Source organism: Bombina bombina, chromosome 4, assembly GCF_027579735.1.
Source record: "Bombina bombina isolate aBomBom1 chromosome 4, aBomBom1.pri, whole genome shotgun sequence".
Classification (NCBI taxonomy): domain Eukaryota; kingdom Metazoa; phylum Chordata; class Amphibia; order Anura; family Bombinatoridae; genus Bombina; species Bombina bombina.
This window is the reverse complement of record NC_069502.1, coordinates 789,838,761-789,855,688: the sequence shown is the minus strand read 5'-3', so window position 1 is coordinate 789,855,688 and position 16,928 is coordinate 789,838,761. Positions and strand designations below refer to the sequence as shown.

Here is a 16,928-nt window from a genome sequence, read left to right as displayed (position 1 = left end):
TATCCAATTTAGGAATCAAAGGTTCATCAGGCAATTTGGCCTCTGAAACCTCGGAATTCGGCAAAAACTTCCCTTAGAAAAAAGCGCAAATTCCTAAAACTAAAGTCTGGTTCTTTCGCAGCCGAAGGTTTACAGGCAGCAGACTCCGACCCAGAATGTTCATACTCTGAAGTCTCAGAAAGAACTTCATCCTCGGATAACCCTCAGTTAAATCTAATAAATTATCTGATGTACTCTGGGAAAGAGTGCAATATGTAACCTTTCGCTTGTGCTTAGCAGGGCGAGGTAAAGCATTAAGGCCGCAGGCACCGCCGTCTGAACTGCGCAGTAACGTCTGGTAAAAAAAAGGCCCCCTCCAGATTGAGGATCAGCAATGCTACGGGAAACTGCATGTGTAGAGATATAAGAATGTAGGGTACGCACCTCACTGGACGACAACTCCTCAGAAGTGGACGGATCCGTGGTATCAAACATATTCGATATTGTCACATTAGCAAGGCATATGGCACATAATTGAGAGGGCAGATCTAAGGCCTCCTCACAATATAAACAGGAATTACTCTTTAGGAATAGAGGGAATACCCTCTAAAGTAACAGAAACCTCCATCGCTAGTACAATAACCGGAGTACTAGAGAAATAAAACATCTTATTTTATTCAAAAAGCGGCACCTTTATACCCCAATGGCTGGGGCACTCACCACCTCCTATGACCTAGACAGTACAGATAGTTAGGACTCCTCTCTGATAGACACCCGGTCAGGAAAGAGGGAATGAATCACATGGTGCACAATGCAGAACCGTCCCTGCTATAAGAAAAAGCGCGCCAAGCTTGTAAGCTGTTCAGCTCTCAAAATGAAAGGGAAACCTGTAAATTCCATAACAGCCTATAAGCCCATAACATCTCAAACATAAAAGCAGCATCAAATCAAATAAACATATAAGATTATCCCCCCCTGTTCAATAATCCCCCTCAGGAGATATTAACCCTTGATTCTATACAGATAAAAGGAGCCACACTGTGACCCGGAGAATCCTATAATGAGGGCCTTTAATGAGATGAAGGGAATGGATAGGCAGAGTCTTCTGGTACCAAAGCCCAAGAAGTTTAGGGCCAATGCATCTAATGACGAGCAGGTGAAATTTGTAACTACATATTCTAATCAGTTTTCTTCAATATGTAATATCTTGCGTAAAAACCTACCTATATTACGAGCAGATGACCGATTAAAAAGGATAGTGGATAAAGGCTGTAAGTTTGTGTCCAGGAGAAATATAACGATTGGCAATGTAGTATCACCAAGCATGTTGAGGAAACCTAAAAGATAAAGTAGTTGGCTTCAATGTAAGGGGCACTATCGCTGTGGAACTAGAAGTCTTATAGCGTAAGATTATACACGAGTTAGTAAAACCTTTCAATCACATAATACCCAGAGAGTTTATCAACATAACTTTTGCACAAAATGTAGGACAGACCATTCTATTAATATGATTACATGCACAGAGTGCAAAGTCCAATACGTAGGTTGTACCACAAGAGAGACCCGAAATAGGATCAGGGAGCACCTTAGAGAAACAGGTAAGGGGGGGACCCATGTACTGGTTTGGCTAAGCACTTTATCTATGAACACCAGGGGAGCATTAAAAGCTTATCTTTGATGGTGATTAATAGGATAGTTTCCAAACCTAGGGGGGGAGACAAAGTACAAGAACTGTTCAAGAAGAAAGCATTCTGGATATTTACACTTAGGACCTGTAGGCTACTGGGTATGAATATAGAGGGGAACATCATTAACTTTTGGCAGTAGATTTCTCTAAATATAGTCCAGTTTCCCCTATATCTATGCTTCCTAAGTTGTAATAACTGGTGCATATATGTATGTATACAAGTACCTGAGCCTCCTACAATTACATTGTGTGCTAAATAGTGTACCACCTTGACCCTGTACATTCCATTAGTTTTTTTGTCTATAGCGCACTTTCTATCCTTAACAAAGGGAGTTAGGACACTGTTCTTTACTGTATGGTTCAGTGCATTTGTCTGCACTTAACCCTTTGAATAATGAATGGAAATTAGAATTAGGGGTTAAATGACCCTAAGTTATTACTATTCTGAATTAATATGTGTGATATACATATATCTACTTATTTATGATCGCCCATCCAGAATTAGCTAATACTCTAAATTATTTTGTTGTATTAGTTTGTATAGTTTTGGGACTCAGGTCTTTTGATCCAATGTATATTGTGTAGGGTCTTTTTATTTTTAATATTCTTCATATATCTGGGCATAATTACACTAGGGACTGATGTTATGTTAAATTCAATTTATATACAATTAATATTTTGGATTGTGTGAAATTGAATATTACGGTGCTTGATGAGCGTATCTGTTTACCATCAGTCTTACAATGTTTAACTGTAACAATGTGTGTGTAAGGGACCCACTTTAAATGTCAAGTAGCTATGATTTGCATAGACAATTGCTCAACCAATAGGAAAAGAAGGTGTGTGCTTAAAATGTCGCACTGTAAGAATGGCACCCTGTCTATGATTAAGGCTGTCAGGTACCGAAACGCGTAAGACGTGCCGGCCAAGTCTATGCATTTCTTATTTTTTATTCCATGTGAGCCTGTGTGAGCTCCGGGCTATACAGTTGCCTCCTCATTGGTGAAGCAGTGGGTGTGTTTCAGCGTCCTGCAAAGGGATTGGCTGTGAGGATGGCACGCTGAAAGGAAATTGGACTAACAGAAGCAGCAAAGAGGATTCCCGTCACTGGTAATACAGTGTGTCTTTATCCGGTTTGCATGATTTGATCGTATTGCCTGTTCTCTGCATAAATTAGATCTGTTTACATCATACATGCTGAGAGGTACTTGGATCACAATATACTGTCTAGAATAGGGGATTTTTGGGACTGTATCCACGCCGAGTGCGGTTATGTTTATTGCACAGATTGCATCTAACTTTGCACACTAGAGACCGCATCCTGCACTTTGATTTGAATTCAAGAGGTACAGAGCATTTGTGAGCCATAAACACCTTCTGCACTATTTATCCATATGCAAATAGGTATCTGTCAAGTTAATGGTAAACATAAAATGACTATTATGCATTAAAAGTAATATAGTGTGAAAAACTGAGTTTTGAGGTCTAAGATCGGCCTGTAAGCCCCTATCTATCTTTGGAACAATAAAAAGCTTTAAAAAGTACCCCTACAGTAATCACAGGGCTTCTAGGTCTGTTACACATGCCAATATAGTTCTAGCCTTTAAAGAACCTTTTAGAAAAAGACAAGAAGAATCTTCCTCGAGGAGGATGAGACCGAAAGCCTATGCAATACCCCTGAGAAATTATCTTCAGTACCCAAGGAACCTGAAGAGATATTTCCCAAGCCTCCTGAAAAAGTTTTAGTCTCCCCCCATCAGAACTGAGTCAGGGTTGGGGCCACACCTTCATGTTGTTTTATAGGAGGGGTCAAGCTTTTTTTTTGGGGGGGGGGTCTGTTTGGACTTAGACCAAGAGGAACCAGGCTTCCAAATGGACTTAAAGGTGCTTCACTTCTCAAACACTGAAGAGTAGGATAATATCATCTAGTGGACTTAACCATGTCCTTAGTTTTTTTTGTCTTGCGGTAGGAAAGCTCTTATATTTCCATTGACTGTAGAAATGATAGCATCCAGTAAAAATCCAAATAAGATCTTGGGAGAAAAATAAGTCTATTTTTATATGACTTAAACCATAAAGCTCTTCTAGCCAGAACAGTCATAGCAGCACTCTTTGCATTAAAGCAAGTTATTTTAACAGCTGCATTACAAATGAAACTGCTCGCAGTTTTGACCAACCTCAAGAGATCCTGAATTTCATCAAGGAAAGCTTCCTTCCGCAGGGATCATCTTCCACAAGCAGATTATTGTCCTATATTGCAAACAGTGAACCATAACCTGCTTTCTCCTCTTCACTAATTCAGCTCTGCTAATTAAAATGTGAAAGGGACGTTAAAAGCCAAAATTAAAGTTTTATAATTGAATTGGGGCATGAATTTTAAACAACTTTCCAATTATTATCTAATTAGCTTTGTTCTCTATTCTAAAAGAACCTACCCAGGTATGCTCTGGAGCAGCAATGTGCTACTGGGAGCTAGCTGCTAACCAGTCGCTGTGCATATATTCCTCTTGTCATTGGCTCACTGTATGTGTTATGCAACCTCCCAGTAGAGAAGTGCTGCTCCTGCAAGAAAGAATACCAAGGAAATGAAGCAAATTTGGAAATAAAAGTAAATTGAAAAGTTGTTAAAAACTGTATGCTCTATCATGAATGGGGAAAGAAAAATGTTGAGTTATGTCTTTTTAACCAAGCAAAAACACTCAAGTATTATGAAAAAGAGGTCAATGCTGTTGAATTAGAAAAGTTCTAAAATTGTGCAAAATATGCTTAAAACCTTGTTCTGGTAGATTGGAAAACAATGTCACTCATGAGATTGTTAATGGTAACTCTGAGCAGTCATTCAAAAAACATATGATAACAGAATTCTCTATTTTTAATAGATGACACTAAATTTGAAAAACCCACTAAAAGATATGCGAGACGTTCATGTGGCTCTTCTGATTGAAACAGAGCTCATTAAAAACAACTAGGTATAGGGGGGGAACTCCTGGGCGGTGGCCATGATCGGTCGTCTTGTTGTAAGCTGCTCCAGCTTTCCCACAATATCTACAAAAAATCCCTAGTTCCAGCTACCATTCGGACTTCAAACACCAGATATTTGTCCGTAGATAAATCTATTTTTAAACAATGCTTTTTTTATTGAGGATTGCTGCCGGCTACAATGATCTGGAGCTAACTTTGAGGTTGAGGCCTCATTTCTAACCCCCCAGTGGTATATCCTCGGGTTACCACATGGTCCGCCGCCGATTTGTGAGGAGATCAGCAATGAGTTTGAGCGGCTGTATGTTGAACCCCACAGGGAGCCATCTAGCATAAGTCAATCTACGATTCAACCTCAAAAAGATAAGCTGGCAGCCCATAAGAAACCTGATGGCACTTTTATAACAAGGGAGCTTTGAGGAGAGCCCCGGGAGCAATTCCTACTCTTTGGCTGATACGAAGATAGAGAAATTAGCAGAGGGGACATTTCCTGGAACGCAGATACGGAGACCGCTAATGTCCCCTGCAGAAATATGTGTCTATGGTGGTTAGATCCAGAGCGCTGGTCACTTCTGATTGTCACCCTCATACAAAATCAGGGCTACCTCAGGTTATAAGGAACATCAAAGTTGGAATTGGGTGATAGCATGGAAGAATGAGCGTGCCATCTATACACCGGTATGGCAATAGTTTTCTGTCATGACGCTCACTACTACCAACCTCACGACCATAAATGCATTGAATATCCTTTGCTTAACTTGACTGTTCAGGATGCTACCTACAGTATGTATGAAGTCTGCATTAAGACCGAACCCTTGCTACTACATTCTTGTTGGTGGGACTGTTCCTCAAGCAATCCTAAGTATTACTCTGGGTTGACGTTACTTTGTTTTTTTACGTCTGTGTTAGATGAATCTCTCTCTAAGTTCCAGAAGTGAAATGTTCAGCTGTTCTTTTATAACTATAGCACTCCAGCTTGTATTATATATGTTTACACTGTACACTTTATGTTTTCTCAAAGCTCTGTTTTTACGTAGTGGGTGATACTACAAGTCTCCTGTTAGTATTGGATATGTTTATACTGCAATGTTATGCTTTCTGATAGTTCTTTTTCTACATAGTGAATCATATTGTCTGCCAGATATGCTACGCCTTCCCTCCAGACTGCTGATTTACTTACATGAGACCCTGTGGATCTATTGGCTTTCTTACTGGCTACAGGCATATTATAATATATCCAAACTGGGGTTATATTGTATTATAATGTTCATCATTCACTATGTTTTAGGCAATTCCACAATATCTCATACACTACAAGCCCATATGCTATTAGAGTTGTATATGTGTCTTATAGATCTTTTCATATATGCTCCTGCTATAAGTCTCCTGTATTATATATGTTTATACTGCAATGTTATGCTTTCTGATAGTTCTGTTTCTACATAGTGGATTATATTGTCTGCTAGATATGCTACAACTTCCCTCCAGACTGATGATTTACTTACATGAGATCCTGTGGACCTATTGGTTTTCTTACTGGCTAGAGGCAGACTAAAATATATCCAAACTGGGGTGATATTGTATTATAATGTTCATCATTCACTATGTTTTAGGCAATTCTACAATATTTCATAAACTAGTAAGCCCATTCGCTACTATAGTTTTACACATGTCTTATTTTTTTTATATGAGGGTAAGTCTCGCCTTTTGCAAAACCTAAACTCTGTATTACGAGTCATTTAGTATCAGCCACTGAAATAATTTCCCTCGGCTTATTGGATGGTAGCCATTCCTAGATATAATAAGTCCATATCTCCCAACAACATCCCTTTATTTGGCCAGATATGATTTAAGAGACTTCCATAATTCCTGATACCCCAGGTGCGTAATAGTTATTAGTCATAAGCTCAGACTCTCTTTAAAATACATATCCCATTCATGTTTAGAGGAAGCATATTTATGTCTTACTTAGTTTTATAAAAGACCATTCCTCCGTAATTATTTACAGTCATTATATGAAAAACATAATTTATGCTTACCTGATAAATTCCTTTCTCCTGTAGTGTAGTCAGTCCACGGGTCATCCATTACTTATGGGATTATGTCTCCTCCCTAACAGGAAGTGCAAGAGGATCACCCAAGCAGAGCTGCTATATAGCTCCTCCCCTCTACGTCATACCCAGTCATTCGACCGAAAACCAAACGAGAAAGGAGAAACTATAGGGTGCAGTGGTGACTGGAGTATAATTTAAAATTTAGACCTGCCATAAAAACAGGGCGGGCCGTGGACTGACTACACTACAGGAGAAAGGAATTTATCAGGTAAGCATAAATTATGTTTTCTCCTGTTAAGTGTAGTCAGTCCACGTGTCATCCATTACTTATGGGATACCAATACCAAAGCTAAAAGTACACGGATGACGGGAGGGACAGGCAGGCTCTTTACACGGAAGGAACCACTGCCTGAAGAACCTTTCTCCCAAAAACAGCCTCCGAAGAAGCAAAAGTGTCAAATTTGTAAAATTTTGAAAAAGTGTGAAGTGAAGACCAAGTTGCAGCCTTGCAAATCTGTTCAACAGAGGCCTCATTCTTAAAAGCCCAAGTGGAAGCCACAGCTCTAGTAGAATGAGCTGTAATCCTTTCAGGAGGCTGCTGTCCAGCAGTCTCATAGGCTAAACGTATTATGCTACGAAGCAGAAAGAGAGAGGTAGTCGAAGCTTTGTGACCTCTCCTCTGTCCAGAATAAACGACAAACAGGGAAGAAGTTTGGCGAAAATCTTTAGTTGCCTGCAAATAAAATTTCAGGGCACGGACGACGTCCAGATTGTGCAGAAGTCGTTCCTTCTTTGAAGAAGGGTTAGGACACAATGATGGAACAACAATCTCTTGATTGATATTCCTGTTAGTGACTACCTTAGGTAAGAACCCAGGTTTAGTACGCAGAACTACCTTGTCTGAATGAAAAATCAGGTAAGGAGAATCACAATGTAAGGCCGATAACTCAGAGACTCTTCGAGCCGAGGAAATAGCCATCAAAAACAGAACTTTCCAAGATAACAGCTTGATATCAATGGAATGAAGGGGTTCAAACGAAACACCCTGTAAAACGTTAAGAACTAAATTTAAGCTCCACGGCGGAGCAACAGTTTTAAACACAGGCTTAATCCTGGCCAAAGCCTGACAAAAAGCCTGAACGTCTGGAACTTCTGACAGACGTTTGTGTAAAAGGATGGACAGAGCTGAGATCTGTCCCTTTAAAGAACTAGCAGATAAACCCTTTTCTAAACCTTCTTGTAGAAAAGACAATATCCTAGGAATCCTAACCTTACTCCATGAGTAACTCTTGGATTCGCACCAATGCAAGTATTTACGCCATATTTTATGGTAAATTTTCCTGGTAACAGGTTTCCTAGCCTGTATTAAGGTATCAATCACTGACTCCGAGAATCCACGCTTAGATAGAATCAAGCGTTCAATCTCCATGCAGTCAGTCTCAGAGAAACTAGATTTGGATGTTTGAAAGGACCCTGAATCAGAAGGTCCTGTCTCAGAAGCAGAGACCATGGTGGACAGGACGACATGTCCACTAGATCTGCATACCAGGTCCTGCGCGGCCACGCAGGCGCTATTAGAATCACCGATGCTCTCTCCTGTTTGATTTTGGCAATCAATCGAGGAAGCATCGGAAAAGGTGGAAACACATAAGCCATGTTGAAGACCCAAGGTGCTGTCAGAGCATCTATCAGCACCGCTCCCGGGTCCCTGGACCTGGATCCGTACCAAGGAAGTTTGGTGTTCTGGCGAGACGCCATGAGATCCAGATCTGGTTTGCCCCAACGCCGAAGCAATTGGGCAAATACCTCCGGATGAAGTTCCCACTCCCCCGGATGAAAAGTCTGGCGACTTAGGAAATCCGCCTCCCAGTTCTCCACTCCTGGGATGTGGATCGCTGATAGGTGGCAAGAGTGAGACTCTGCCCAGCGAATTATCTTTGAGACTTCCATCATCGCTAGGGAACTCCTTGTCCCTCCCTGATGGTTGATGTAAGCCACAGTCGTGATGTTGTCCGACTGGAACCTGATGAACCTCAGAGTTGCTAACTGAGGCCAAGCCAGAAGAGCATTGAAAACCGCTGTTAATTCCAGAATGTTTATTGGAAGGAGTTTCTCCTCCTGAGTCCATGATCCCTGAGCCTTCAGGGAATTCCAGACAGCGCCCCAACCTAGCAGGCTGGCGTCTGTTGTTACTATCGTCCAATCTGGCCTGCTGAAGGGCATCCCCCTGGACAGATGTGGTCGAGAAAGCCACCATAGAAGAGAATCTCTGGTCTCTTGATCCAGATTCAGCATAGGGGACAAATCTGAGTAATCCCCATTCCACTGATCTAGCATGCATAATTGCCGTGGTCTGAGATGCAGGCGTGCAAAAGGAACTATGTCCATTGCCGCTACCATTAAGCCGATTACCTCCATGCATTGAGCCACTGACGGGTGTTGAATGGAATGAAGGACACGGCAAGCGTTTTGAAGTTTCGTTGACCTGGTCTCTGTCAGGTAAATTTTCATTTCTACAGAATCTATAAGAGTCCCCAAGAAGGGAACTCTTGTGAGTGGCAATAGAGAACTCTTTTCTACGTTCACCTTCCACCCATGCGACCTTAGAAATGCCAGAACTAAGTCTGTATGAGACTTGGCAGTTTGGAAACTTGACGCCTGTATCAGAATGTCGTCTAGGTACGGAGCTACCGATATTCCTTGCGGTCTTAGTACCGCCAGAAGAGAGCCCAGAACCTTTGTAAAGATTCTTGGAGCTGTAGCTAACCCGAAGGGAAGAGCCACAAACTGGTAATGCCTGTTTAGGAAGGCAAACCTTAGGTACCGATAATGATCTTTGTGAATCGGTATGTGAAGGTAGGCATCTTTTAAATCCACTGTGGTCATGTACTGACCCTTTTGGATCATAGGTAAGATTGTCCGAATAGTTTCCATTTTGAACGATGGAACTCTTAGGAATTTGTTTAGTATCTTTAAATCCAAGATTGGTCTGAAGGTTCCCTCTTTTTTGGGGACCACAAACAGATTTGAGTAAAACCCTTGTCCTTGTTCCGACCGCGGAACCGGATGGATCACTCCCATTATTAAAAGGTCTTGTACAAAGCGTAGAAACGCTTCCTTCTTTATCTGGTTTGCTGACAACCTTGAAAGATGAAATCTCCCTTTTGGAGGCGAAGCTTTGAAGTCCAGAAGATATCCCTGAGATATGATCTCTAACGCCCAGGGATCCTGGACATCTCTTGCCCAAGCCTGGGCGAAGAGAGAAAGTCTGCCCCCCACTAGATCCGTTTGCGGATCGGGGGCCCTCACTTCATGCTGTCTTAGGGGCGGCAGCGGGCTTTTTGGCCTGCTTGCCCTTGTTCCAGGACTGGTTAGGTTTCCAGCCCTGTCTGTAGCGAGCAACAGTTCCTTCCTGTCTTGGAGCGGAGGAAGTTGATGCTGCTCCTGCCTTGAAGTTACGAAAGGCACGAAAATTAGACTGTTTAGCCCTTGGTCTGGCTCTGTCTTGAGGCAGGGCATGGCCCTTACCTCCAGTAATGTCAGCGATAATCTCTTTCAAACCGGGCCCGAATAAAGTTTGCCCTTTGAAAGGTATGTTAAGCAATTTAGATTTAGAAGTCACATCGGCTGACCAGGATTTAAGCCACAGCGCTCTGCGCGCCTGAATGGCGAATCCGGAGTTCTTAGCCGTAAGCTTAGTTAAGTGTACTACGGCATCAGAAATAAATGAATTAGCTAGCTTAAGGACTCTAAGCTTGTCTATAATTTCATCCAATGGAACTGAGCTAATGGTCTCTTCCAGAGACTCAAACCAGGATGCCGCCGCAGCCGTGACAGGCGTAATGCATGCAAGGGGTTGTAATATAAAACCTTGTTGAGTAAACATTTTCTTAAGGTAACCCTCTAACTTTTTATCCATTGGATCTGAAAAAGCACAGCTATCCTCCACCGGGATAGTGGTGCGCTTAGCCAGAGTAGAAACTGCTCCCTCCACCTTAGGGACCATCTGCCATAAGTCCCGTGTGGTGGCGTCTATTGGAAACATTTTTCTAAATATCAGAGGGGGGGGAAAAGGGCACACCGGGCCTATCCCACTCCTTGGTAATAATCTCTGTAAGCCTCTTAGGTATAGGAAAAACGTCAGTACACACCGGTACCGCATAGTATCTATCCAGCCTACATAATTTCTCTGGAATTGCAACCGTGTTACAATCATTCAGAGCCGCTAATACCTCCCCCTAGTAATACACGGAGGTTCTCAAGCTTAAACTTAAAATTTGAAATGTCTGAGTCCAGTTTATTTGGATCAGATCCATCACCCACAGAATGAAGCTCTCCGTCTTCATGTTCTGCCAATTGTGACGCAGTATCAGACATGGCTCTAATATTATCAGCGTACTCTGTTCTCACCCCAGAGTGGTCGCGTTTACCTCTAAGTTCTGGCAATTTAGATAAAACTTCAGTCATAACATTAGCCATGTCTTGCAAAGTGATTTGTAAGGGCCGCCCTGATGTACTTGGCGCCACAATATCACGCACCTCCTGAGCGGGAGACGGAGGTACTGACACGTGAGGAGAGTTAGACGGCATAACTTCCCCCTCGTTGTCTGGTGAAAATTTCTTAACATGTACAGATTGGCTTTTATTCAAAGTAGCATCAATGCAATTAGTACACAAATTTCTATTGGGCTCCACATTGGCCTTTAAACATATTGCACAAAGAGAATCCCCTGTGTCAGACATGTTTAAACAAACTAGCAATTAGACTATCAAGCTTGGAAAATACTTTTCAAATAAGTTTACAAGCAATATGGAAAACGATACTGTGCCTTTAAGAAGCACACAAAAAAACGTCACAGTTGAAATAACAATGAAGCAATTAGTTATAGCAACCAAATTTTCACAGTAAATGCATAAATTTAGCAAAGGATTGCACCCACCAGCAAATGGATGATTAACCCCTTAGTAACCCAAAAACGGATAACAATTTAAAATAAACGTTTTTTATCACAGTCAAAGCACAATCTCACAGGTCTGCTGTGAGTGATTACCTCCCTCAAAACAAGTTTTGGAGACCCCTGGGCTCTGTAGAGACGTCCTGGATCGTGGAGGAGGAAATAGGAAGACTATGACTGAATTTTTACTGCGCAATAAGCACCAAAATAGGCCCCTCCCACTCATAATACAACAGTGGGGAAGCTCAGTAAACTGATTTTATTCAAAAATAAACGACAGCCAAGTTGAAAAATAATGCCCATAAAGTTTTATCACCAAGTACCTCAGAGAAAACGATTAACATGCCAGTAAACGTTTTAAATGTAAATTAAGAAATGTTATTAAAAAGCCTGCTGCAAGTCGCTTTCACTGCAGTAGAGGCTTAAATATAAGTTATATGTATACAGTATTTTTTTAGTGAAGTTCCATTCCCTAGAAATACCTCAGTGTAAACATACATACATATCAGCCTGATACCAGTCGCTATTACTGCATTTAAGGCTGCACTTACATTACATCGGTATCAGCAGTATTTTCTCAGTCAATTCCATTCCTTAGAAAATAATATACTGCAACATACCTCCTTGCAGGTGAACCCTGCCCGCTGTCCCCTGTTCTGAAGTACCTCACTCCTCAGAATGGCCGAGAAACAGCAAGTGGATCTTAGTTACGACCGCTAAGATCATATACAAACTCAGGTAGATTCTTCTTCTAAAACTGCCTGAGAAAAAACAACACACTCCGGTGCTGTTTAAAATAACAAACTTTTGATTGAAGAAATAAAAACTAAGTATAACAACCACAGTCCTCTCACACGTCCTATCTATTAGTTAGGTGCAAGAGAATGACTGGGTATGACGTAGAGGGGAGGAGCTATATAGCAGCTCTGCTTGGGTGATCCTCTTGCACTTCCTGTTAGGGAGGAGACATAATCCCATAAGTAATGGATGACCCGTGGACTGACTACACTTAACAGGAGAAACAGAGGTTTACTACATACAATTTGATTGACAGGTCTTCAAGTGTGTCTCTAAGGACTATCTTTTCCTCTGTAAACATTGGATATTGTAACCCTCTCGTGCCTAAAAATGACTTCACTACTGATAAATATAGCTATGTATACATCCTGAAACTGTTAGCATTATTTAGACAATTAAGTACCTGGGTTTGTGAAGGCCGGAAAGATGAGTCAAAACCACTCTGAAGAGAGTCAAGAAAGGGTTTAATCTTGTAGAGGCCATGAGTTGTCTGACTGGAGCGAAAGGCCACAATGTGGAAGTACTTGAGGATTTTCTCAAATCTTGATTGTGTCATTATAAGTGATATAGTTTTGTTACTGTAAAAACCACCACTCCATATGCTGAGAACAGACTCACAATGTTGATTGCTGGTTGATATCATGTAGCCCAGGAACGATTTCATTTCCGCAAGAGATACATCTACCCAGCTATCATCAATCCCAAACCGTTCCTGGTATTTTTTGGCATACATATTGGTTTGCGTCACCATGTTTTTTATTACGTTGTCAGGAACAAATTGCTGAAAAAAGTCCAATACGCTGGAATTTGTTGGCATTTTTCGTGTGGGTCCTAGAAAATGAGAATAAATAAATAAATGCCTCAAAATAACAGAACCAGTTTGGTAGTCATAAGAAAATAAAAAAATCAATTTCATATATAAATTTTGCATACACACAGAAAACGAATGCCAAAGATGGCGGCCGCCAGAGGCATTTGGCTATTTTCAGAGTCAGATTCATCTTGTGAAAGTGCAGCACACAACATTCTATTTTCACAAGAAGAAATCCAGTTCCGAAAAGAGCTAAATGCTATATGTGTGTGTGTGTGAGACTGTTTGTGTAAATCAAACACAATAAAGTACAGAATAGACCGTACATAATGGACCCTTTAATAACGTTTATTGGGTACAAAGTGCAGAGAATTCACAAAACCCAACAATAGAAACCATGCACAATAAATGGTAAAGGCATCTCATTGACTCAAATATTTATATACACACAAAAAACGTTTTTTCTGGAGTGCAACAAGAAATAATAGACCATGGGGTCGATTTAACAAGAGCCGAATGGCCCTTGTTTCCGCGCGAGCCATTAGGCTCGCCGGAAACCGCAGTTACAAAGCAACGATCTAAAGACTACTGCTCCATAACTTGTCCGCTGCCTCCGAGGCTGCGGTCTTCAATCTGCACGATCCTATATGATCGGGCTGATTGACACCAAGCCACGAATCTACAGGGGGCAGCATTGCACAAGCAGTTCTGGTGAACTTCTTGTGCAATAATAACTACCTACAGCGTATGCTGTCAGCATTCAGCGATGTCTGCCAGACATGATACGCTACAGCGTATCATGTCGGACAGACATTGGTAAATCTATCCCTATTAGTTTACATGCATAATTTGTTTTTAGAATGGCTGTAAATAAATAATGAATGTGCATTGCAATGCAATATTTTTTTATTATTTTTTAAACTTTTGCATTTGTAGTTATGGAGACATACTTAGGTGTCTCAGTTTTTGGGCTCATGAAAAAGCAGGGCCCACTCCCTGGTTAAACATGTTAGCGGTTGTAGATCGGGATGCTTTAAAGCAGCCAATTTCCCACATTTTGGGAATTGTAGTGGTAACAGGAGAGAATTAAGAAGCAGCACTGTGTAGCCAAATGTACTGAGAAAGTTGTTGTTCACGGTTTTAAACAGTAGGAGCACTAAATGCCTGTGAAAAAGTCTCCAGTGTCAATAGCAGCCTGAAGGTGCAGTGTCAAGTAAAGGCAACACCATGCATGTAGCCGGGTTCCCAATCCCATCACTGCTCATTGCCCAGGCCCCTGCTCCCCGCTCATTCTGTTCTCACTTGTCGGTAGACAAAGGTGGCATAGTTCCTGTGTGCACCACCTGAGCAGTAAACCGGCCGCTCCACATCTCCAGCACAGAGGAGACCAGGCAGTTGCAGCTGCTGGAGAGCCTGAAGGAGCAAGGTAAGAGGCTGGGAGTCGGCTGTGGTGTGACAAGGAGCCACGCTAGGCATGGGAGCACATTTTTGTGTTATGGTGACAATAGCAGTACAGTGCAGCCTGCACACGGCACGTCTGTAAGCTCAGCACTTAGTGCTAAGACTGGGGGCTGCTCTGGTTGGGACTTATAAGTGGAGAGGCAGAGATAGCAACTGGAATGTTGGACACAGAGCAGTGCTTGTGCTGCATATAATCTTATCCATCCCAAAGTGCAAAGGGAGTATTCTGGGTTACGCCAGTGTTTTCCCCTTTTTATCCCCACCTGCTTATTACTGATGTGATCATTATTATTACAAAAGTGTTGTTGTGCAAGTGTGTGTTCCTGTGTGTGTGTGTGTTTAAGAGTGTTTTTTGTGAGAATGTGTTTGTATGTGTCTATGTGCTTGTATGTGTAAGAGAGAGAGAGAGAGAGAGAGAGAGAGAGAGAGTGTTTGTGTGTGCGTCCGAGTGTTATTGTGTGTTTCTGAGTGTTTGTGTCGTAGTGTTTCTATGTGAGAATGTTTTTGTGTGTCCCTGAGTGGTTCGTATGTTTCTGAGTTTTATGTGTGTATCTATGTATGAGTGTGTATGTACGATTGTGTGTGTTTGTATGAAGGGGAGCCTTCATGGATTCTTGCACTGGGTTTCTAGTTACGCCTCTGATTATATATGTACACTATTTCTTTATTTAAAATTTGTTGTTCCGGACAATTCCAAATTTACTAAATAAGAATTCTCTGCCAGTAAAAAATCCTATCCCTCAGATATTTTGGATTCCAATGCCCATGTATATACACACACAAACACAATATACACACAAACATATATAAAATTGTGTAACAGGACAAGTTAAATGTCAAGAGGAACACTGGAAGATTGGGCTACCGCTACTGTCCTTTGGACAAGTATATTTTTAAAAAAATGTCCTCAACCTTCAGTAATGTACATTTTCTTTTAATGTTTTCCCAATGATACATTTTACCTGCTAGAGGGTGGAATCAAACTTAGCGTGTGTATTACAAGTTGAAAGTAAACTGCGTGCAAGCAAAACCTGGATGCCTGCTAATTTCAGGACTTCAGATATCACGACCATGTTAACGCATTAACCCCATAGGTTTTGTTTTTTAACAAGCACTCCATTGAAGTCTAACACTTATTGTTTGCATGCCAACCCACCTGCTAGACCTACAGTGCTAAACCCAAAAGGTAGTTATGATTATTTTGAAATCAAATGTTCTTCACATAGAAGAAGAATCTTTTTATTTTTAAATATATATTTATATATATAATTTTTTTTTAAATATACAGTATATCTATACCTATATAACTATATGAATATATACAGGTATAGATATATACAGATTTATATAGAAATACAGTATATATTTAAAAATACAAAGAACATTTTCTGCTATGTGTAATGTTAAATTTGTTACAGTAAACACACAGTAAACACATAAAATATTAACATTTAATTATAATAAATTTTCTTGTTTTAAGGCATTTGTGAGGAAATGACTCCCAGCTGTGTATATATATATATATATATATATATATATATATACACACACACACAATCGTATGAAAAAGATTAGGCACCCCTGACAATTTCCATGATTTTTATTTATAAATAATTGGGTGTTTGGATCAGCAATTTCATTTGATCTATCAAATAACTGAAGGACACAGTAATATTTCAGTAGTGAAATGAGGTTTATTGGATTAACAGAAAATGTGCAATATGCATCAAAACGAAATTAGACAGGTGCATAAATTTGGGCACCCATGTCATTTTGTTGATTTGAATACCTGTAACTACCTAGCACTGATTAATTGGTTTGGTGAGCCCATTAAGCCTTGAACTTCATAGACAGGTGCATCCAATCATGAGAAAAGGTATTTAAGGTGGCAAATTGCAAGTTGTTGTTCTCTTTGACTCTCCTCTGAAGAGTGGCAACATGGGGGCCTCAAAACAACTCTCAAATGACCTGAAAACAAAGATTGTTCAACATTATTGTTTAGGGGAAGGCTACAAAAAGCTATCGCTGAGATTTAAGCTGTCAATGTCCACTGTGAGGAACATAGTGAGGAAATGGAAGACCACAGGCACAGTTCTTGTTAAAGCCAGAACTGGCAGGCCAAGTAAAATATCGGAGCGGCAAAGGCAAAGGATGGTGAGAGCGGTCAAAAACAGCCCACAGACCACCTCCAAAGACCTACAACA

The 16,928-nt window shown here is 40.9% G+C and overlaps 1 protein-coding gene across 1 annotated transcript in view; it reads right to left on the bottom strand.

Moving 5' to 3' along the window:
* PGBD5 (piggyBac transposable element derived 5) overlaps positions 1–16,928 on the bottom strand; it is a 187,576-nt gene that overhangs the window by 90,244 nt on the left and 80,404 nt on the right. Inside the window, exon 2 of the mRNA XM_053711179.1 lies at positions 12,856–13,283. Within this exon, the coding sequence (XP_053567154.1) occupies positions 12,856–13,283 (428 nt within the window). The remainder of the gene's footprint in view (positions 1–12,855; positions 13,284–16,928) is intronic.